Below are 25,100 nucleotides of genomic sequence, written 5' to 3' on the forward strand. Positions count from 1 at the left end.
TCTTCTGTCACCTGTACTCTGTCTTCTGTCCTCCTCTGATTCCTGTCCTCCTCTGTCTTCTGTCCTCCTCTGATTCCTGTCCTCCTGTCTTCTGTCCTCCTGTCTTCTGTCCTCCTGTCTTCTGTCCTCCTCTGATTCCTGTCCTCCTGTCTTCTGTCCTCCTCTGATTCCTGTCCTCCTCTGTCTTCTGTCCTCTTTTTATTTTTCTTGTCCTGTGTCCTATCCCCGGTCCATGTATAGTCCCCCCCCCTCCCGTGTATACCATCTTATCTTGAGGTTATCTTGAGATGATTTCGGGGCTTTTTAGTGTCCCCGCGGCCCGGTCCACGACCAGGCCTCCACCTCCAGGAAGCAGCCCGTGACAGCGAACACCCAGGTACCTATTTTACTGCTAGGTAACAGGGGCATAGGGTGAAAGAAACTCTGCCCAATGTTTCTCATCGGCGCCTGGGATCGAACCCAGCACCACAGGATCACAAGTCCAGCGTGCTGTCCGCTCGGCCGACCGGCTCACCATACCTACAGTCCTCCAGTATATAAATACTTCCAGAGGGTATAGACTCATTCTTCTCAATGTTTGCTGATGATTCAAAAAATATGAGAAGAATCAAGACAGATGAAGATAGACAGAGACTACAGGACGACCTGGACAGGCTGGAGGAATGGTCTAGAAAATGGCTACTCAAGTTCAACTCAGGAAAGTGTAAAGTAATGAAATTTAAGCGAAGGGAGCAGAAGGCTGAACACAAGGTACCATCTGGGAGGTGAAATCCTGCAAGAGTCAAATAGAGAGATCTGGATGTTGATATCACTGAACCCGTTCCCAGAGGCCCACATCAAAAGGATATCATCAGCGGCATATGCTAGGTTGACCAACATAAGAACTGCCTTTAGAAACTTGTGTAAGGAATCGTTCAGGACCCTGTATACCACTTATGTAAGACCAATCCTGGAATATGCAGCTCCAGCCTGGAGTCCATATCTAGTTAAACACAAGACAAAGCTAGAAAAGATTCAGCGGTATGCCACCAGACTCGTCCCAGAACTGAGAGGTATGAGCTACGAGGAAAGGCTAAAGGAACTGAACCTCACATCCCTGGAAAACAGAGGAGTAAGGGGACACATGATAACCACCTACAAAATTCTCAGGGGAATTGACAGGGTGGACAAAGATAAACTCTTCAGCACGGGTGGAACACGAACAAGGGGACACAGGTGGAAACTGAGTACCCAAATGAGCCACAGAGACGTTAGAAAGCACTTTTTCAGTGTCAGAGTAGTTAGTAAATGGAATGCATTAGGCAGTGATGTGGTGGAGGCTGACTCCATACACAGTTTCAAATGTAGATATGATAGAGCCCAATAGACTCAGGAATCTGTACACCAGTTGATTGACAGTTGAGAGGTGGGACCAAAGAGACAAAGCTTAACCCCCGCCAGCACAATTAGGTGAGTACCAACAGTACCCCCCCCCCTCCCCATTTTATATTAAATTTTGCCCCGAGGGGCGAGTTTATTGGGCAGCGCCACTCATCTTGTGAGTGGACATACCGCCATAGCAGCATGTACAACACTCCCCAATAGGAAGAAAACCCGCTGGGTTGTTCATCCTGTCCCCATGTATACCATATAGTTAAAGAAGCCGACATGTGTAGACTGCAAGCCCCCTTGAGGGCATCGGCCTCTCCCTAGCTCCTAGCTCCTCAGGGCGTCAGGGAAAAGAGATCTGCATTAAACAAAGTCCTTCTGCGGCTTGGCCAGCCACGTCACCGCTGCGAAAATACAAAACATAAAGAGATAAACTGTTTTATTGCTCGCTAACTGCTTGCCGGGCACTCGGCCTGTCTGGATAATTGAGTGTTTGATGAGTAAGCCGTACCCGGGAGTTGATGAGGCTGTCAACACCCTGATGGCCAAGTAGCTGGCTTGTCTGTGAGGACTTCATTCATGTCTTGGAGACGTAACCCACCCACCCCATGGTTTCTTAAATATTTAATAGCGGGTACAGGTAAGATCTGACGCCTCGGGGATGAGTCTCGGTATGAGTGGTGAGTATGAGGTGTGATTAGGGAGGAGCAGGAGCAGCGGGAGAGGCAAGGAAGGGAAGAAATAAAGGCATACGTGAAGAGTATGGTGATGATGATGTCGCTCTGATGATCCCAGCGCGCGGGGCAGGTCGCTCCTTGCCACACGCCGCCACACCCACCCACGCCTCATTTATTTCCACATTATCAAGTAATATCAACATCAACCATCTTTCCTTGGCTACAAATCATACCTTCCGGGTTATACTCTTCCGAAGGTATTTGATTTTGTCCTCATTTATCTGCTATATAGATTTAAAATAATAAAATGCGTGTATGGAAATGCTACCTTTTTTTGTATATGCCCTAAGGCATCCTACTCAAATGGTGGCAATTTTGTGCCAGATTTTTAATTTATCTTGTTTTAATTATTGGCAGTGAATTTTTGTTACCAGTCAGTCATACCAACATTGCGACTATGACCTATCGTCTGCTTTGTTCATCTGATAATTCGCTTCATAAAAGACAAATAGTTAAGGGGTTTATATATACCAAAGGAGGTTAATGCGATACTTGGCAACTAAGATGGGTACGGGGCGGAGCCTAGCCTCAAGGCATCAGTTACTCATTGCCTTATTCCACTATTGTATTTCCCTCTTGCATCCACCATAATACATTTCCTCATGGCCCTCTTCCACATGCAACTCTTGGCTACAACAAACACCCTACTTGGCGACATTCCCCAGAGTCTTGTAACGGTGTTTTGGGCTCAAGAAAGCGAGATGTAATTGAGTGTCAGCTCGGGGTGTGGTGAATGAGGGTAGCTTACAATCACGTCTTAATCTCAGTAGTGAAGGTGTCTTGGGAGGGTGTGAGTGCGCGCGCCGGCCTCTTAGCCTCTGTGAATGATCCATCATCCTCCCCCCAACACAATCTCCAGTGACGGTGTTTTCTCCTGAGAGGGAGAGAGAGAAAATAGGGGATTTCGCTGCGCCACGGAGCAGGGCGTGAGAGTGTAAATGCAAAAATAATTTACCAATGAGGCGGTTTTTAAGAAAGAAGTCTTGGTGATGGGCTGTGGTATAGCAGTCAGAGGGTAACACCCGTCCTCTGGCAACCACCAACATTAACCCGTTTGTTCACGTGAGTTCTTCTTCCTGTGTGGTGAACACTGGTACTGTGTGTTGAACACTGGTACTGTGTGTGTTGAACACTGGTACTGTGTGGGTGAACACTGGTACTGTGTGGTGAACACTGGTACTGTGTGTTGAACACTGGTACTGTGTGGTGAACGCTGGTACTGTGTGGGTGAACACTGGTACTGTGTGTTGAACACTGGTACTGTGTGTTGAACACTGGTACTGTGTGTGTTGAACGCTGGTACTGTGTGGTAGTCATCAGTTAACACTGGTACTGTGTGGGTGAACACTGGTACTGTGTTGAACACTGGTACTGTGTGTAGTCATCAGTTAATACTGGTACTATGTGTTGAACACTGGTACTGTGTAGTAGCCATCACTTAACACTGGTACTGTGTAGTAGCCATCACTTAACACTGGTACTGTGTAGTAGCCATCACTTAACACTGGTACTGTGTGTTGAACACTGGTACTGTGTAGTAGCCATCACTTAACACTGGTACTGTGTAGTAGCCATCACTTAACACTGGTACTATGTGTTGAACACTGGTACTGTGTAGTAGCCATCACTTAACACTGGTACTGTGTAGTAGCCATCACTTAACACTGGTACTGTGTAGTAGCCATCACTTAACACTGGTACTGTGTAGTAGCCATCACTTAACACTGGTACTGTGTAGTAGCCATCACTTAACACTGGTACTGTGTGTTGAACACTGGTACTGTGTAGTAGTCATCAGTTAACACTGGTACTGTGTGTTGAACACTGGTACTGTGTAGTAGTCATCAGTTAACACTGGTACTGTGTGTTGAACACTGGTACTGTGTAGTAGTCATCAGTTAACACTGGTACTGTGTAGTAGTCATCAGTTAACACTGGTACTGTGTAGTAGTCATCAGTTAACACTGGTACCGTGTGTTGAACACTGGTACTGTGTGGTAGTCATCAGTTAACACTGCTACTGTGTGTGTATACTGTGTATGATATTTAACACGGAAATGTATGATAACTTGTGTATGTTCAGTATGTTGGGTATGACATACACCACTGCTATACCACTTACATATACGACTGCTATACCACATAGTATAGACTGCTATACTAACCGTCAAGATATGATGAGAATAATGCTATTGTGGAGAAGATTGTGAAAGTATGGTGTATACAGTGTGTCTAAATGTGGGTTCTGTAGCACAGTGGCCTACGTCCTCGGCCCACAACCAAGGGACAGGGGAGTTCAATCGCTGGGCAGGACAGAAACAGTTAGGCTATTCTTCGAAAGGCAGTTGATTGGATTCCTGTTCACCCCTTTTTAAAAAACTTGAATTATGTGTGATGTTAGCGCCACTACCACTATTTTATTACATTACCACTGTCCAATCACTTGGAGTGGACGGTAGAGCGACAATCTCTCTTGCTGCAGGTCGGCGTTCAATCCCCGACCGTCCACAAGTGGTTGGGCACCATTTCTTTTCCTCCGTCCCATCCCAAATCCTTATCCTGACCCCCCCTTCCCCGTGTTATATAGTCGTAATGGCTTGGCGCTTTCCCCTGATAATAATAACTAAATACCACTATCTTTCATATGACCACAATTACTCTTACTGCCACTACCATTGTTGTCTTAAACTACCACTATTATATAGAGAGGGAGAGAGAGAGAGAGAGAGAAATATGAATGACTTTTCAATTCACAATAGTAAGTCTCAAGTTCGAATTCTTTCACCTCATGCCTCTCTTCACCTAGCAGTAAATACATATGTGACTTAAACACCTGTTCCTGGGGAAGTATATCAAATAAATATACATGTAATAATTTCCCCTGAAAATTAATATAAATATAATCTCCAATATTGTATATCATTAAAAAAAAATAGTCACATACATACATACATACATACATACACATGCTGTCGCTGCATGACAATAGTATTAATTATAATAATAATGAATTTCTCTTACGTAAATAATATACTAAAAGTATAAATTATTTAACTTATAAATGTTCAACCGTTAACGAATAAAGTTTTGAATTTGAAATTTGAAAAAAGACCTACCGCTCAATACCTCTGAAGCCAGGAGGCGCATACAAATATTGTTTCACCTTTATTGTTTAAGCTTTTATCTTTATTGACAGTATTATGATCATTATTATAATTTAAGACAGATTCATGTTAATTTAAGACAGATTCATGTTGTATTCACTAAGAAAGACCTGAATACCAGCGCCCGAAGATTATAACGTGCGCAGGTAGCCTATTGCTCGCCAGTTTTTCCCACAGGGATACACCCCCTTTCCCACAGGGTAACACCCCATTCCCCACAGGGGGAACACCCCCTTTCCCACAGGAGGAACACCCCCTTCCCATGGGGACACCCCCTCCCATGGCTGGTAGCCAAGGCCCCCCATGAAGCATTCAGTCACTAAGCTTGACAAATGAAGAACAGAATGCGAGATTTTGTTCATAGCCGCCCATGTGACTTAAGATATATTGTGCAGCGTCTCCGCCGTCAGGTGTGGCCCCAACCATGCTCCTACACCGTCAGGTGTGGCCCCAACCATGCTCCTACACCGTCAGGTGTGGCCACAACCATGCTCCTACACCGTCAGGTGTGGCCACAACCATGCTCCTACACCGTCAGGTGTGGCCACAACCATGCTCCTACACCGTCAGGTGTGGCCACAATCATGCTCCTACACCGTCAGGTGTGGCCACAATCATGCTCCTACACCGTGAGGTGTGGCCACAATCACGCTCCTACACCGTCAGGTGTGGCCCCAACCATGCTCCTACACCGTCAGGTGTGGCCCCAACCATGCTCCTACACCGTCAGGTGTGGCCACAACCATGCTCCCACACCACCAGGTGTGGCCACAAGTGCTGGCCACTGTAGGGAGCTTACACACCCCACGTCCCCCAACCTAAGCTGTCAAATAGAAGAGAAAGGGAAAAATTCCACCAGACGTGACGAGGCTAAGCTTATTTTCTGCCCGACCCAAATCTTGACGAATGAAGGAATGGCGACAGGTTTAGAAATGCCCATCTCCCAGTAAATACCATCCTCTGATGTATGGCCCAACCTGTGGCTTCCTTATTAAGCTTCGACATCAACTTTATATTTAATGACAGTAGTTATACAGAATTTCAAACTATATTTGGGAATCATTAAAGTATGAGGCTATATAATTGAGAATCAAGAGGTAAATATGGGAGGGTAGCCTAATATTGGAACACATACGAGGCTGCATTTGTTAATGGTCATTAATTTTAAGGCCGTCACTCTGGTCGTTAAAGACTGTCTACCATAATATAAGGAGTGTAAAATCTCCTCACTAATTGCCCTGTCGACTACATTGTCGCTAGCACTAATTATAACGAAGGAGAAGACCTTTTCGAGAGAGAGAGAGCGAGGAAGGGTGTTGGAGAGACGAACCAACCAACTTAAGTCTCTGGGGTTTAACAAATATATACCTCTAAGCTTCTGCCCCTCATTAACCCGGATTAAGAAGAGGCCGGTGTGGGGGGTTGGGGTCATTAAGACATCATTCATCTCGGTTGACCATCGTCCGGTTTCTTTCAATTTCCTTCACTTTCCAGCGCCTGTCCTTACAACCTGTATACCCTCTGCTCTGTCCTGTCGTTCCACAGTGTCAATATACTCACTCCCTGTGTGTATAATGTGTATATTAGGTGTATATGATGGATTGATGTATACGTATTAGTATTAGACTTGAAGCCTAGCAATAGCACATTGGGTCATTTGGTATCACCAATTTACTGACCAACCAATAAGTAAACTTTACCCCAGGGGTAAACTCGGTATACATTCACCGAGAAATGGGCTACACCTCTAGGTGATATATCCTTTGGATATAGTTATCCACACCTGTATCCCACCTCTTACCTCTAATTAGCCCCTGTGGACAGCAACGACCAGCTCTACTTAATTAATGCTCTTAGTGACATATATATTATGCTGGTGTCTCGAGACTCTGATAGTCCATCCAATGGGACTGGTCGGTACAGGGCCAACGTTCGATCCCCGATGGACTATGTGGATAGGCACTATTCCCTTTTCCCTCCATTCTCACATCCCAGTTCCTTACCTTCATATTCCAGCTCCTTACCATTCTTCCTTAGCGTTGTCTCACAATTATCATACCCAACGACTTAGGCTGAACGGTAGAACGACGGTCTCGCTTCATGCAGGTCGGCGTTCAATCCCCGACTGTCCACAAGTGGTTGGCCACCATTTCTTTCCCCCCGTCCCATCCCAAATCCTTATCCTAACCCTTTCCAAAGTGCTATATAGTCATATTGCCTTGGCCCTTCTCCTAATAGTTCCCGGTCACAATTACCGTCACTCCACGAGCCCAGATTAGACTTATCTAACAGCTTCGCATCACCGCTATTGACATTTCCTCGTTTTCCTAAGGCGAATATTGGATCCAAGGATCGAGAAATGATTTCTAGATCCGTGTCTATCATGTCCTGATACCTGGTGCACGAATTTCGCAATAGCCTAGCACGAAAGCCACATATCGCGGATGCGTACGTGTGTGTGTGGGGGGAAGAAGGGGGGTGAATACCCCTATTCTCCTACCCCCTACTAACCTCCCCCACCTCCCCACGTCACATAAACACGCGGGAACAAAAACCAGGACACCAAATTATGTGATGGATGGCGCCAAGTGTCTGCCATCAGCTCCCTGCACCGTCACTCTCATTTTTTTTAAGGACCCCCATAAAGTCGCTCATTTTTTGTTTGGTCGCCGTCAATGTGAGGCTTCGCGAGACTTCGTGAGGCTTCGTGAGGCTTGCTTTGCCTCATTTCCAAAATTTTGACGGGTAATGGTGGGGTGTGGGAGTGGGGGGGTGTGGGGTGTGGGGGGAGTATGGAAGATTGGCGAGTGGGAAGATATATGGAAGATAGACAAGAGGGTGGGTGTTGTAAGGAAGGAGGGGAAGGTGGCAGTTAAGTAGCTGTGTACCATGTGGGTAGATAGTAGTTAAGTAGACATGACAGACGGGACGTGGTGAGATATACGAACAAGTAGAGTAGACAGGCAAGCCGCTTTAAGAAGTTGTTAGGCAAGTAGTATGTTAGTAGATAAGTAAACAGATGAAAAGTGCATAGATAAATGGGGGACACAAAAGTAGATAAGCAATAGAAAGAAAAAGGGAGGGGAACGAGTCTTATCAAACTTTCCGATGTCTAATAGATAAATCCAATAGCAGAGAATTAGTGCTAACTTTCGTAGCCTAAATGGATAGGGAGACTGACGCGGGTAGTTAGTAGGTGGGTAGTTAGCAGGTGGGTGTGGTAATTGGGTGGTTGGTAAACTAGGTATGCAGCCAAACAATACATGTATGCGGGGCCGATAGATTAACCCAAAGTTTTAGGCATAGAGACACGTTGACAGGACAGGTATTTAGTCAGACAGAAAAGCGGACGGGCTGAATACAACCAGACAGAAGACCAGGCAGGTAGAGACAGATAAGCAGGACAGGGAGAGGCAAGCAGGCAAGCGGAAAAACAGGAAGTAGACAGAGACAATGGGTGGACGGGGGAACAAGGAGACGTGATAAAAGATAGGCCTAAACACAGGTAATAAAGTTCCTGGATCCTACGGGACAACCTACCTGGCTCTAGGTAGGCCTCTGCTGGGTCTCTCTCTCTCTCTCTCTCTCTCTCTCTCTCTCTCTCTCTCTCTCTCTCTCTCTCTCTCTCTTGTTGACTAACCAAACCTAACATTTGGAGTCCAATGCATGGAAAACGTGTATATATATATATATATATATATATATATATATATATATATATATATATATATATATATATATATATATATATATATATATAGCAGCAGCAGGAGCAGCATATATATATATATATATATATATATATATATATATATATATATATATATATATATATATATATATATATATATATATATATATATATATATATACCTAGAAGGGGTACCACCTCTGGTGCAAATGTAGGGACCCATAGCCTCGGAGAAGAAAATAAAGAGTACTCAGAGAAGACCTTGTGGATCCTCACTGAACACTTTGATATTTTCTTCTCCTACCACCCCTATTCTTTTGTTAAGTGTGTATATTTATCTAACTTTATTTGAAAATGTCATTACACAAAAAAGTTACAATATTGATTACATGCAGGGTACAAGGCTGCTTGTCACAAGTTGAATAGCTCCTCCAGCTCCTCAGATGGCGGGCAGGAACCATGGATGCAGTGAGCATTTCCTCTCTGGATTGCCACACTAAGGCGCTGAAAAAGAAAACTGGCAGCTCTAGGGTCTCTAGTTGTTTCGATTAGCTTAGACCCCAACTCCTTTAAAAAGCTAGCAGCACTTTTACCCCAGGCACCAAGTGTCTCTGAGGCAATGGGGACAAAATTATATATATATATATATGACAGTGTCAGACCATCTTCACTCCTTCTGATGATGTATTAATATACGAAAGTACTTAAGGAAATTCCTGTTTCAATTTTCCTCCGTGGTCTGACACTCACATTTTTAATCACGTGTTTATTTTTCGTGATTTACACACGTATATATACATCTATAAGCCGTTTTCTAAACATTATATTTGTAATGTTGGTCACGAATGTAAAAATAACTCGATAGTTGAGAGAGCGGGATGAGGAGTGAGGCCTCATCTGAGGTGTGGCTTTAAGTTCGTCTTGTGACAATCTTGACACATTGGTTGTGTCCTGACAGGAGGCGAGGGAGTGGCACCTCTGTTGAACTGGTTGGGCGACTGCTGCTCCAGTGGCTGCCTGCTACCACTCTCCACAGTCACCGGAGGCCACGATCACCAGGGAGGACGAGTTGGCAAACAATTGCCGTTCAAGTCGTGTATTATATCTATATGACCTTTTGAAGGTGTGTTGTCTAGAGCAAGACATATATCACTGAGCTCGTATCTCTGGGCGTACAGCCTCAATGTACACATCTTTGCCCACTCTCTCCTGCACCTGCTGCTCCTGCTGCTGCTGCTGCTCATTCTCCTCCTGCACCTGCTGCTGCTGCACCTGCTGCTGCTGCACCTGCTGCAGCAGGTGGAAGTGATGGTGCGGGGGACAAGAAGCTCTACCTTAAGCACGACACGACCTGAACCACTATATGACGCCTCCATCAACAATGCACCACCAAAACGATAGCAGGCAATCCTCATACATCAGGATTACAATTAGACACGAAGAGACTATTGCAGACCTTTGGTGTCTGATCGCCTGTACACAGCCACGTCGGTAGGATACGATGCCGTATAAACCTTATTGCAAAGGTTCATATATATATATAGGATTTCAAGCAGCATCAGGCTATTAGAGCCAAACCAGGCTGTTAGCTTACCGGGAGCTTATTGCGGTGTAAATAAAGCCATTTAAAAATATGTAAATAAAGCCAACTACTTGTCTAATATATTTTTTAAAATATGAACACTGGTATATGCTTATATATCACTTGTTAGGCTGTTCCATAGGTTCACCCTTTGCTACGTCACCACTGCTACAATCGTTATACTGCTATTGGTCCATACGAGGCAGCTCCTATTGGTCCATACGAGGCAGCTGCTATTGGTCCATACGAGGCAGCTGCTATTGGTCCATACGAGGCAGCTCCTATTGGTCCATACGAGGCTGCTCCTATTGGCCCATACGAGGCTGCTCCTATTGGTCCATACGAGGCTGTTCCTATTGGTCCATACGAGGCAGCTCCTATTGGTCCATACGAGGCTGCTCCTATTGGCCCATACGAGGCTGCTCCTATTGGTCCATACGAGGCTGTTCCTATTGGTCCATACGAGGCAGCTCCTATTGGCCCATACGAGGCAGCTCCTATTGGTCCATACGAGGCAGCTCCTATTGGCCCATACGAGGCAGCTCCTATTGGTCCATACAATGCAGTCTGTAACATTTTTTTTAGTAAATTCAATTTTATTAAATATTAAAGTATCTTAAGTAACAGCCTAGTAGGTAGGTATCCTACCTACCCTTAAGATAGTAGGTATCTTAAGTAGCAGCCAAGTGGATTGCTGGGTCGTTAGTGTGTATGTAGCATCTAAAGAAGGTACCAAGCCAGGGAGACCATGATGACCCAACCCAACTGACGGTTGAGAAGCGGGACCAAAGAGCCAGAGCTCAACCCCCGCAAGCACAATTAGGTAAGTAAATTAGGTAAGTACACACTTGAAGATGGAAGAGACGACGACGTTTCGGTCCCTCTTGGACCATTAACAAAAACAAGACGACTTATTAATGGTCCAGGACGGACCAAAACGTCGTGGTTTCTCCATTCACCGTCTCGCTTCATGCAGGTCGGCGTTCAATCCCCGACCGTCCATGTGCTTGGACACCATTCCTTTCCCCTCCGTCCTATCCCAAATCCTTATCCTGACCCCCTTTCCAAGTGCTATATAGTCGTAATGACTCGGAGGTTTCTCCTGATATTACCCTTCCCTTCGTTTAGCAGCGCTCCTAGCGGCCATGACCCGAAGTTCCCGAAGACCTCGTCAGAATTTAACCACTTCTGAAGTTGTTTGGATCACAATCCACACTACATATATGGGTCAGCAAGTTATTTACTCCAGATTGTCAGCAAATGTGAAATGCTATAATATGTCTCAATTTATCAGAAGATCATCCTTCATTTTGACATTTAAAAGGAAAACAAATGACGATTTTGACCCTCTTCTTCTCTCCTGTCATGTGCCCTCAATGGCAGACATTGCCCAAGTCATAAGACTTGCCGGCAGACATTGCCCAAGTCATAAGACTTGCCGGCAGACATTGCCCAAGTCATAAGACTTGCCGGCAGACATTGCCCAAGTCATAAGACTTGCCGGCAGACATTGCCCAAGTCATAAGACTTGCCGGCAGACATTGCCCAAGTCATAAGACTTGCCGGCAGACATTGCCCAAGTCATAAGACTTGCCGGCAGATGTGGGAACCGACCTGTGAGATTTATATTTATTTAATTTATATGAATTTATATTTACGTTAATTTATATACTTCGATAGCAATTTGTATAATGATAAGTGGACTGTATTTCTGCAATAATCTCAATCTCACAAATCGATCCTCTACACATTAGGGGGGGTTTAATAGTTTATATATATATGCAGCCAATCAAACTACAAAATTAACTACATACATTGAAGAGGTTCCTTATCTTATAGTACAGCAGGTTAGTCCACCAGGTATAACTAGGGTGTAGACACCTAATTATCCTCTTTGAGGTAGCTTCCATATCACCCAGTAACTGGTGCACAAATCTTGCATCCTCGACTTGACCTGTCAAAAGTGCGCTAGCTGTGAAGCCAGAATCCTATATATGACAAGCTATATCAGAGAAAACAGTACATGAAACATGAAGACCTGGCTTAATTACCTTTAGTTTGAGGCTTCCATGTGATCTAACCGGGTCACCCTATATAATGACATTAATGGCCACTAATGATAAATAATGGGTTTCGGAAAGAACACTTAACTTGATTTGTTGACAGCGTGTTGACAGATGGTACACCTTTGGTATCCATAACACTACGTCCAAGTAAATTTAACAGGAGCCGAATTTGCTCCCGTGTGAGCCTCTGGTCTCGTATAACAACAATGGCTGCCCTCCTTCCTCCACTCTGACGCCTGGCTTACATTGTCCAGATTTCAGAACGTGATAGAAGGGTCACATTTACTCTACTTTAATATTGATAATTAAGTTAATTTATATAAGATGTTTTTATGATGGTAAAGTCCAAAGACTTATGTATTTAAGAATAATTCCCAGCAGAATAGCTGGTGAATTATAATAGTATGTGGTGATGATATCCCGTTTTCTATAGACGGTAATTCCACTACAAGTTACGTTTTCTATGGTTAACTTGTTGGTAATACAGCAGCACTTATTATCTGTCTGTATGAAATGGTGTCGGATTTTCCGACATAATTCCCCAGGGGGCTGCTCACGGGTCGAAGTCCTATTTAGAACAGACGAACACCGATACTCCTCCTTCGAATTATTTGATTAATTTGATGTTAGTAGTTAGTAATCACACATTTGTGTGTCTGTTCGTACAGGACGGATGTCCCGTACTAGAGTTGCAGGGGTTAGAAGTCTAATGCAATTTCATTTCCCTGTCAACTCTTGAAAGGCTAATATTCAAGCCTTATACATATTATTTAACCCAGAAGACTGGATGTGATCATGTACTACAGTCAAGTATGATTCAGGGACTGCAGTGAGATCAGTGACATTAGATATAACTTGAAGTTTCTTCAGGTAACTGGTCACTGATATATAAACACTGAGGCCCATGGAATACATCTTGATTAAATAATAAATGTATCAAATCAGTCATCAGATTTACTGGGGTTTAATTTAATTAATTGATTCAGAAGATTGAATAGCTCATCATTAAAGTAAAGTATGGTTCTGAGACTGCAGTGGGTTCAGTGACATTGGTCGCAGTGACTTGTAGCTGTTTAAGCTACTGTTCACTGATTTGCCACTGAGGCCTCATGAACTCATCTTCAGCTTTAAATGATGATACTAACATCAACCTCTGTTGGTATAGTCAGCTGTAATCTCCTTAGTATAATGCTACTGGAGAAATATAATCAGCTGACAAATTTAGATCTCTACTGGTATTGTTTATCTGCAGGCATAGGTCTCCTCAGGCTTGATACTGGGCCTGAGAGTAATTTACCTCCTGCAGAGTTTAACATGGTTATACCCTGATATTTAGTAGGGCTACCGATGAATCGATGGTAGTAGTCTGTCCCCACAAGGACAGCCATTTGGCATTTGATTTGCTCAAATTTACCTGCAGCTGCTTGATAATAGCTTTCCAGGTCAGCATAATCAACTGTTGATTGTTGTGACAAATCTTCACATTTCTTGATCTGTCTTGTTAAGTGGCCTTTAAGACCTGCAAGGGTTCTTTTCATTCTCCCTGCATTATCCATACTGGCTCGTTGGTGAAGCCTTGTGGGACTTGTACTTGGGCTGCTCATAATACTGAACAAACACTAATGGTAGCCTAGGGTAAATTCTGCACTCACTAGGCAATAATCCTACCTCTACTAGAGGTTAGCACTTAAAATTAATACACATTATATATATACAATCATCCACACTAATGATTTGAGTGATAAACCAGTGTCACTGGAAGTACCTTTAGGTTAGCTCTTCTATATCACCCTAGGATGGTAGAGACACTAATTAATCACTCAAAGGTGTAATGATCATAAGTAAATTATTATATATACACAACTCAACTCGAGTTGATAAAAATTACACCCAAAATAGGGTCTGGACCATTCATTAATGGTGCTAGGTTGTTTAATATAGTACAACTGACTATGGTAATAATGGGACTAGGATGAACGATAATAGTTCAACTAGTCAATGGTTAATATCCTACCCTGTTGTGGGTTGGCAATTAGTAAATATTATATTGAGAACACTAGTGCAGTATATATTAAATAATTCTCTATTTTGGAGAAATAATATACACAATTATTGATAATAGCCTCTTAATTAGCCTCTATGAAACTTCTAATACTATCAAGAAGTATTAAATATTATTAGTGACCTCGCGAAATAAAGTCCACAAAATTCGTAGATAATCTCTCGCGAAATGTAACACCACGAAATCCGTGAACAATATCGCGAAGACAGTCACTAATTTGGCTGGATTCTATATTAGCGCTGTCATTTCACGAAATAACACGCCACCAAATATCTGTGGGTGTGCATGAAACCGCTGACGAAGCTGAACTGGGCTGAGGGAGGCTCCTGAGCTCCCTCGAGGCTAGGCTGCCGTCTTGACTGCTGGCCTTTGTTTAAATCACACTGCACTAGTATATTTAATGAATCCACTGGTTAACTGGTTCATCCGGTACTAAGATGACCAAATGTGGGTTCAAAGGATCAAATAATCCGTCATCCGGTTCGAAGATGACCAAATAATGTGGGAACCGACCTGTGAGATTTATATTTATTTAATTTATATGAATTTATATTTACGTTAATTTATATACTTCGATAGCAATTTGTATAATGATAAGTGGACTGTATTTCTGCAATAATCTCTTAATCTCACAAATCGATCCTCTACACATTAGGGGGGGTTTAATAGTTTATATATATATGCAGCCAATCAAACTACAAAATTAACTACATACATTGAAGAGGTTCCTTATCTTATAGTACAGCAGGTTAGTCCACCAGGTATAACTAGGGTGTAGACACCTAATTATCCTCTTTGAGGTAGCTTCCATATCACCCAGTAACTGGTGCACAAATCTTGCATCCTCGACTTGACCTGTCAAAAGTGCGCTAGCTGTGAAGCCAGAATCCTATATATGACAAGCTATATCAGAGAAAACAGTACATGAAACATGAAGACCTGGCTTAATTACCTTTAGTTTGAGGCTTCCATGTGATCTAACCGGGTCACCCTATATAATGACATTAATGGCCACTAATGATAAATAATGGGTTTCGGAAAGAACACTTAACTTGATTTGTTGACAGCGTGTTGACAGATGGTACACCTTTGGTATCCATAACACTACGTCCAAGTAAATTTAACAGGAGCCGAATTTGCTCCCGTGTGAGCCTCTGGTCTCGTATAACAACAATGGCTGCCCTCCTTCCTCCACTCTGACGCCTGGCTTACATTGTCCAGATTTCAGAACGTGATAGAAGGGTCACATTTACTCTACTTTAATATTGATAATTAAGTTAATTTATATAAGATGTTTTTATGATGGTAAAGTCCAAAGACTTATGTATTTAAGAATAATTCCCAGCAGAATAGCTGGTGAATTATAATAGTATGTGGTGATGATATCCCGTTTTCTATAGACGGTAATTCCACTACAAGTTACGTTTTCTATGGTTAACTTGTTGGTAATACAGCAGCACTTATTATCTGTCTGTATGAAATGGTGTCGGATTTTCCGACAGCAGACATTGCCCAAGTCATAAGACTTGCCGGCAGACATTGCCCAAGTCATAAGACTTGCCGGCAGACATTGCCCAAGCCTTAAGACTTGCCGGCAGACATTGGCCAAGCTATAAGACTTGCCGGCAGACATTGCCCAAGCTATAAGACTTGCCGGCAGACATTGCCCAAGCCTTAAGACTTGCCGGCAGACATTGGCCAAGCTATAAGACTTGCCGGCAGACATTGCCCAAGCCATAAGACTCGTTGCGGCCTTAGTTATCGCCGGTTATACAATCGCCTCGTTTATCGATGTTCGGTTTGTGGGGTCATACGTGCCTGGTCACGGCAGACGTGACCTCTTGACCTTGTCCCTGTAAAGGACAGAAATAAAATCCGTGTATACTGATTGGAGAATAAAGAACTTTGGGTCAGTGGTGATAGTAAGATTTTTTTTTTTTGGTGTGTACTAATTTGAGACATGCGCTTGTGTTTGGGTCATTCACCTGTGTTTGGGTCATTCACCTGTGTTTGGGTCATTCACCTGTGTTTGGGTCATTCACCTGTGTTTGGGTCATTCACCTGTGTTTGGGTCATTCACCTGTGTTTGGGTCATTCACCTGTGTTTGGGTCATTCACCTGTGTTTGGGTCATTCACCTGTGTTTGGGTCATTCACCTGTGTTTGGGTCATTCACCTGTGTTTGGGTCATTCACCTGTGTTTGGGTCATTCACCTGTGTTTGGGTCATTCACCTGTGTTTGGGTCATTCACCTGTGTTTGGGTCATTCACCTGTGTTTGGGTCATTCACCTGTGTTTGGGTCATTCACCTGTGTTTGGGTCATTCACCTGTGTTTGGGTCATTCACCTGTGTTTGGGTCATTCACCTGTGTTTGGGTCATTCACCTGTGTTTGGGTCATTTTGTTATCTGGGTTATAACCTTGTAGTGTGGGTATACTTGCAATACGGGTATACTTGCAGTATGGGTATACACAGCAAGAAGCGAGGGAGGCAAGTTTCCCCTAACGATCAGGCAAAGTAGTCCAGCCTCGTCTTAAATCATATCTAACAACCTTAGATGAATTCGCGAACAGGAAGCCTAATGTTGAGTACTCTATGACTGATGCAAATTGAGAGCTGTACACTGGTATACCTTCCTCTGGGTGTAGGCGGTGTAACACTCTCCACATGCACATTGTAGAGTGCAATGGTCTGCAATATTGTCATTATATATATTAATACTTTGATATCTTCCAATAGCTACTTGTCTCTCTGTTATCATTGATAATTTAGAGGCACTGAAAGTGTTGGTGTTCCTCCTTCAGGAGTGGCATGGGTGTGGTGGGGCGGGCGGCGGCGACCCTGGTGGTGCTGGTGTGGGCTATGGTGGCCGTGGGCGGCGTGGGCGGCCAGGACAACTACGACTGGGATTACTACGACAACGAAACCTACGACCACCCGTCCTTCTCCTCCAACACGAGTGACGAGGTGTTGTTCTCCAACACCAGCGTCTCCAACACCAGCACCACGCCCGCCAACACCACCACCCCGGCGTCGTCCGGGGTTCTGTGCGAGGAGGCCCGGATCCGCTGCGCCCTGCGGCGAGGCTGCGGCATGGCCCTGCAGAACTATATGTTAGGCTGCGCAGACTTGATGAGTGGCCGCATCGCTCACTGTGATGAGTACTGCAGGAACTCACTCATCGCTCTCACCTCTACAGAGGAAGGACACGAACTCATGGATGTAAGTAGTGTTGTGATTTACCTGGGCCTTACCTGGAGAGGGTCTTTAGCTCTTGGGCCCGGTGCTGGTACTTGTTAGGCTACTCAGCCACGTACACTCTTTAGTTGTCAGTGTAAGGTAGAGTGGGTGTGGGTGTAAGGTACAGGTGCGGGTGTAGGATAGTGTGTGTGTGTGTAGTGTGGATGTAGGGTCAAGTGGGTGTCATTGGGGCTATACCTACTACAAGGGGAACATGGCACCCACTAAGAGGGCAGAGCACCCTCCCTACATCTCCTGTGGTCCAGGGCGGGTCAGGTTAACTCCCAGTGTATTTGTCATGCTTGGTGTAAACCTCATTAGCAGTCTTCTAACTGTCTGGTAGTTCCCCCCTTTTTTCCAATGAATTATTGTAAATGATTAAACAAGGTTTGCTGAGAGTTTCAGCTGAACTATGAAGCAATCACAGGCAAGAGTTCAAGCATCTTCCTGTAACATATATATTGCGATATCTCCGTTTCAGAGTGTGTATGTGAGGGCTTCGTAGCGGCCCAAGTCCTATTAATGCCTCATTGTGACAATGTGTTCACTATGTTCCTCTGTATTTCTTCAGGCAGGATAGCACCAGTAATTGGAAGAGTAGGAGACCTGAGATGGCGTTCGGTGTTGTGACGGCTGTTATAACACTCTAGTTATCCTGGCAGGTGTTTTTAGTTATCCTGGCGGGTGTTTTTAGTTATCCTGGCAGGTGTTTTTAGTTATCCTGGCGGGTGTGTTTAGTTATCCTGGCAGGTGTTTTTAGTTATCCTGGCGGGTGTGTTTAGTTATCCTGGCAGGTGTTTTTAGTTATCCTGGCGGGTGTGTTTAGTTATCCTGGCAGGTGTTTTTAGTTATCTTGGCAGGTGTTTTAGTTATCCTGGCAGGTGTTTTTAGTTATCCTGGCAGGTGTTATATTGCTTTCTTAAGCTCGCTGAACAGATAGTCTGGTTTTACTGCTAGGATCTTTATGTGTAATGTCTAGTTTTTTTTAGATCTGATTGAGTCTGTGTAACAACCCCCCCCCCCCGCCAACCCACCCTCATCACCATCATCCCATTCACTCATCCTCCCCTACACCATCAATTCATCCATCATCCTCCACCAAACTATTTGCCTTGGCAATAACTACCTCTAGGAATGAACTTGGTTCTTCTCTTCCCTGTCCACCCGTCACCCATGTCTCCACCTCCACAGTGCTGGTGTAGTGACGATTACTGCCGGGAGACCAAGGGTCGGGTGGAGGTGTGTAGGACGGAGGTCATGGCGGCCAACGCTGACGCCACTGTCGTATCCTGCAGCGTCGCCCACTGGATCTGCTCGGCGGACACTCTCTGCTCCACCGCCATCAGCTACTACGATCGCTTCTGCCGAAGGATGTTCGTTGGGAAAGGGTGAGTGGGTGGGTGGAATGGGCGGGTGGGCCAGGCTTGGGGAGTAGAAGAACCCCCAGAACCCCATCAACCAGGAGTGGGTGGGTGGAGTGGGCGAAGCAAAGTGGGTCCCACTTACTTGAAACATTCCGTCCGTCATATTAAGTATATTTACCTAAGCTTAAGTCAACCTACTTAGTGCAGCATACTTACCTGAAATTACCTGAGGGGGCCACTATCTCTCCAGTGGCCCTTGGGGGGGGGGGACAGGAAGCCGGCGGCATGTCAAAGGTCCCTCTGTCGTTATGAGGATTATCTTCCCATTAACAAAGTGGAGACGGAACTGGTGTTGAGGTTGCGATAGAAACAAGTGTTGGGCTTAAGACCTATCACCCTCTAGTCTAGAGTCCAGACTCTAGACTTTACACGAGAGAGAGAGAGAGAGAGAGAGAGAGAGAGAGAGAGAGAGAGAGAGAGAGAGAGAGAGAGAGAGAGAGAGAGAGAGAGAGAGAGAGAGAGAGAGAGAGAGAGAGAGAGAGAGAGAGAGACAGAGGGCAGACTGACGCGGCTCTTCCCGTTTCTTCACCCTGTACAAAGCCCTTAACTGTTAAACACCAATTCTAGGGGGTTGGGGTTGGGGGAGGGGGTGTCGTAGCAGGTGTTCTCAGCTGCACAAGTGTTGGGTTGTGGTTGTCTGAGGGAATGAGAGCTGTAGATACCCCGGGACTGTTTATGGGACTCGCGCATAGAGGCAACATAAAAACACACAAGTGGTATAAATTCTAGCTAATACAAAGGCGGCCTGCAACTTACTGCGTGTGTTCTCCTGAACAGGTGCAGCCTGAGATGTAACAACAGCATCTCCATCCTGCAGCGGCAGAAGGCGGCTGCCAAGCTGGAGACGTGTGTATGCGACGGTACAGAGACCTTCGACTGTGCCGGCATCAAGAAGAACATGGCGCGACTCTGCTTCCACCAGTTCGATGAAGAGGAGCTGCAGAGAGAGGAGGAGGAGACGAACCAGGTGGATACCACTTCCGTCTCCAAGGCGAGACTGAACTCTGCGTCGGGTCCTGGAGGTGGCCATGCCGTCGCCTGGGTCACCACGGCTCTGTACGTCCTCATCTCCGCTGTTGTTCGGTGGATGACAGTTGTACATTAGGTGGGTTGATGCCAACTTCGTGTGTGGTGGAGTGGATCAGAACATTAGGTGGGTTGATGATAACTTCGTGTGTGGTAGAGTGGATCAGAACATTAGGTGGGTTGATGATAACTTCGTGTGTGGTAGAGTGGATCAGAACATTAGGTGGGTTGATGACAACTTCTTGTGTGGTGGAGTGGATCAGAACATTAGGTGGGTTGATGATAACTTCTTGTGTGGTGGAGTGGATCAGAACATTAGGTGGGTTGATGATAACTTCTTGTGTGGTGGAGTGGATCAGAACATTAGGTGGGTTGATGATAACTTCTTGTGTGGTGGAGTGGATCAGAACATTAGGTGGGTTGATGCCAACATCTTGTGTGTGTGGTAGAGTGGATCCAAACATTGGACCAGCTGATCCCAACGTCTCATTTAGTCTTTCCTCTTCGTCTTGGGTTAAACATTGATTATTATCACAGGGGAAAGGATTTAATGGACTCATCAGTTCTCCACGGCGGGTGCCGCCTCCACAACGCTTCCTGCCAAGCTATTCAAAGTCTCGCCCTGGGTGGCCGCATCGCAACACTAAATTTACGCCACTCGCCTCATGACGGAGAGGCGATAGTGTCACTGCATTGGCCCACCAGACACAATGCTGCCTACTGGCCCACCTGCAGGGGTGATGTCCATGGCCCACCTGCAGGGGTGATGTCCTTGGCCCACCTGCAGGGGAGATGTCCATGGCCCACCTGCATGGGTGATGTCCTTGGCCCACCTGCAGGGGTGATGTCCATGGCCCACCTGCAGGGGAAGTGTCCATGGCCCACCTGCAGGGAAGGTGTCCTTGGCCCACCTGCAGGGGTGATGTCCATGGCCCACCTGCAGGGGTGATGTCCTTGGCCCACCTGCAGGGGAGGTGTCCTTGGCCCACCTGCAGGGGTAATGTCCATGGCCCACCTGCATGGAAAAATGTCCTCATGGCCCACCTGCGTGGTCGGGACCGTCTTCCCTGTGGCTCAGTGTGGGCCATAAGACAGAATTGACATTTGTGGGGTACAATGTGAAATGGAATGGGACCATTGCATATTAAGTGGGCGATAGGAAAATGGGTAATGCTTGCTGAGTAAGTTAAGAGGATAATGCTTGCTGAGTGACCCATGAAAGAGAGAGCAGTACTGGTTGAGTAATTCATAAAAGTGTCGAACTCACTGAGTGGCCTGCTGATTAAAAGGCATTGCTTGCTGATTGGATTATAGAAGGCAAAGATTATAGAAGGCTCACTGAGTGACTCACAGAAGCGAAAGTGATGTTCACTGAGAGGTAATCGGGAAATATTATTTGCCTGAGTCCCATGCAGGTGGAGCCAGAGACCATGCATGTGGAGCCAGAGACCATGCATGTGGAGCCAGAGACCATGCAGGTGGGGGCCAGAGACCATGCAGGTGGCGCCAGAGACCATGCAGGTGGGGGCCAGAGACCATGCAGGTGGCGCCAGAGACCATGCAGGTGGGGGCCAGAGACCATGCAGGTGGCGCCAGAGACCATGTGCAGGTGAAGCCAGAGACCATGTGCAGGTGAGGGCCAGAGATCATACAGGTGAAGCCAGAGACCATGCAGGTGGCGCCAGAGACCATGTGCAGGTGAAGCCAGAGACCATGTGCAGGTGAGGGCCAGAGACCATGCAGGTGGCGTCAGAGACCATGCAGGTGGCGCCAGAGACCATGCAGGTGGGGGCCAGAGACCATGCAGGTGGCGCCAGAGACCATGCAGGTGGCGCCAGAGACCATGCAGGTGGCGCCAGAGACCATGCATGTGGAGCCAGAGACCATGCAGGTGGGGGCCAGAGACCATGCAGGTGGCGCCAGAGACCATGCAGGTGGCGCCAGAGACCATGTGCAGGTGAAGCCAGAGACCATGCAGGTGGCGCCAGAGACCATGTGCAGGTGAAGCCAGAGACCATGTGCAGGTGAAGCCAGAGACCATGTGCAAGTGAGGGCCAGAGACCATGCAGGTGAAGCCAGAGACCATGTGCAGGTGGCGCCAGAGACCATGTGCAGGTGAAGCCAGAGACCATGTGCAGGTGGCGCCAGAGACCATGCAGGTGAGGCCAGAGACCATGTGCAGGTGAAGCCAGAGACCATGTGCAGGTGAGGGCCAGAGACCATGCAGGTGAGGCCAGAGACCATGCAGGTGAGGCCAGAGACCATGTGCAGGTGAGGGCCAGAGAGAGAGACCCGTCAGGCGCACACCTTGAGAGGTAAATCGCCAATATTTTCCCCCGGAATGAACATACTGCTGTATGCTGGGATTTACGAGACGGGTTGGCGCGCATATCTCACCTCACCTGAGTCCCGCCAGTTAGATCGTGTCGTAACTCAGTGGTGGGTTAGTGGGCCCTTGCCCACCTGCACTCAGAAGACGTGAACACACACATTAACGCAGGAATGTGAGTTACTGAGGGGCGTGAGTGGCGATAAACGATGATAAACGTCGCTCTACAGCAGGAGTTTTGATCTACGTATCTCTAAACATGATTAATGTCCTCTATAGAACTCCGTACTGCATTTGGAACGCCATCTTGACGGCTCTGTAACTTTGGAAGCAAATATAGATAAACAATGTTAAACTATATTTTTCTTCTGGCGTGAGATTAGTGATTATTTTTAGCGTTGAAATTTGATAACTGTTTAGAGCAATGTTAATATTATTTTTGTCGTTGACCAGACCACACACTAGAAGGTGAAGGGACGACGACGTGTCAGTCCGTCCTGGACCATTCTCAATCGATTTGAGAATGGTCCAGGACGGACCGAAACGTCGTCGTCGTCGTCCCTTCATCATCTAGTGTGTGGTCTGGCCAACATTCTTCAGCCACGTTATTGTGACTCCTCGCCTGCTCATTTTTATCGTTCATTCCACAGGTAATATTAGCGTGTACATTAGCAAGAGTTTAACCTACCCAAAGGGAGACCAGAACTTCCAGGTCCAGTTCCAGAACTGGACCTGGAAGTCCAACTCTGGTCCAGCGCCCTCCACTCGGCCGGTGGACGCCTGTAGGGACGACGTCCTCTCAGTACAACTTCTGGAGGAGGAAGGAACCTTACTCCTGCGTCCCTTCGTCAGAGAGGAGTTCTCCAGCAATGTCAGGAGATGGATTATCTCCGTCGTCTGTGTCTTGTTATTCACGTGTGGGTGATATAGGGGTTTCGACTGTGAATGTTAGTGGCGGAATGACTGTTTCGACTGTGATTGTTAGTGGCGGAATGACTGTTTCGACTGTGAATGTTAGTGGCTGCATAACTGTTCCAACTGTGAATGTTAAGACACGAGTGAATGTTATCTACGTAGTGACGACCAGAGTGCCCTTCCACATAAGAGCTACTATCCCAACCCCTACTTCTGTAATGTCCTTATATTTCAAAGTCTGACTACTTCCATACTTGCTGGACCATAGCTGTGTGTCCCGTTGCTGTTCAAAGGTTGAAATACCCGAAGCCACTGTATCCTTTCATATCTTATGCCCCCCCCCCCAAAGACTTAACGCGGTACAGACTTCGCGGGACAGTTACCAAGGCAGTTTACCAACATCCCTCCTAAGAATGCTTCAGAGAATGACACACGACGTCGCTACAACGTCGCTACGACGTTCCAGCGAGGTTTAACGCGTATAATAATTGTAACAACCAATTAAGCAACTTGTAACAACGTTCTAATACGTTATAAAAACGTTATTACTAGTTACAATAAGGGGGAATTATAGGGACCATTAGGTTATTTGTGTTTGCAGAGTGCAAACTTCCGGATTATATCCATCCGGTTCGTAGCATGATAATTCCCCTGATGATGAACACTTAGTGAAGCTCACTCTTTAAGATGTCCAACCACTTGGGCTGGACGGTAGAGCGACGGTCTCGCTTCATGCAGGTCGGCGTTCAATCCCCCGAGACCGTCCACAAGTGGTTTGGGCACCAGTCCCTTTCCCCCTCCGTCCCATCCCAAATCCTTATCCTGACCCCTTCCCAGTGCTTTATAGTCGTAATGGCTTGGCGCTTTTCCCCCTCATAATCCCCCCCCCCCTCACTCTTTTAAGATGCTGTAAAATAATGCAACCTGCAGGACGTATTGAATGTTGTCTTGAGAGGCTCGCAAGACACCTTAACTACTGACTACAGTTCACTCAACGTTCTCACTGACTCACTTACAAGTCGATTACTCACCGGTTGAGCAGGCAACCCCCCCCCCCTTCCACACACACACACACTCACACACTCACACACACACACACACCCACACACCCCCACACACACACACCCACACACCCCCACACACACACACACCCCCACACACACACACACCCCCACACACACACACACACACACACACACACCCACACACACCCACACACACACACACACACACACACACACACACACACACACACACACACACACACACACACACACACACACACACACACAGAGGGTATTCAACCCTCCAAAGGGTTGAGTATTCAATCCTTTGGGAGGGAACACTGAGCACCGTATGTATAAATCCACCTGTCACATTCTGCCTATATATATTTTGTATGCAATGTTGTTGTATATAAGTACTGTAAATAAAGTATTTAAAAAAAATGATTCTAATGACTTAACCTTAAGTAACTACGGTCTCAGCGGACATTT

The 25,100-nt window shown here is 45.9% G+C and overlaps 2 protein-coding genes across 3 annotated transcripts in view; one reads left to right on the top strand and one right to left on the bottom strand.

The window, feature by feature from the left end:
- Window positions 1–25,100, bottom strand: part of LOC123747028 (arrestin domain-containing protein 17) — a 135,919-nt gene that overhangs the window by 50,288 nt on the left and 60,531 nt on the right. The window contains exon 1 of one of the 2 annotated variants that reach the window (XM_069317406.1): window positions 19,037–19,057. The exons of the other annotated variant lie outside the window; for it this stretch is intronic. The gene's annotated coding sequence lies outside the window, so the exon portion shown is untranslated. Of the gene's footprint in view, window positions 1–19,036; window positions 19,058–25,100 lie in introns of those variants that run through there. 2 annotated transcript variants of the gene reach the window in all.
- On the top strand, window positions 2,677–25,052 carry LOC123747029 (growth arrest-specific protein 1). Its single transcript, XM_045728980.2, has 5 exons — window positions 2,677–3,167; window positions 17,475–17,892; window positions 19,102–19,298; window positions 20,112–20,439; window positions 23,340–25,052. Exons 2-4 carry the CDS (start codon window positions 17,482–17,484, stop codon window positions 20,437–20,439), a joined length of 936 nt encoding a protein of 311 aa, XP_045584936.2. The 5' UTR covers window positions 2,677–3,167; window positions 17,475–17,481; the 3' UTR covers window positions 23,340–25,052.

This window comes from Procambarus clarkii, chromosome 87 (assembly GCF_040958095.1).
Source record: "Procambarus clarkii isolate CNS0578487 chromosome 87, FALCON_Pclarkii_2.0, whole genome shotgun sequence".
Classification (NCBI taxonomy): domain Eukaryota; kingdom Metazoa; phylum Arthropoda; class Malacostraca; order Decapoda; family Cambaridae; genus Procambarus; species Procambarus clarkii.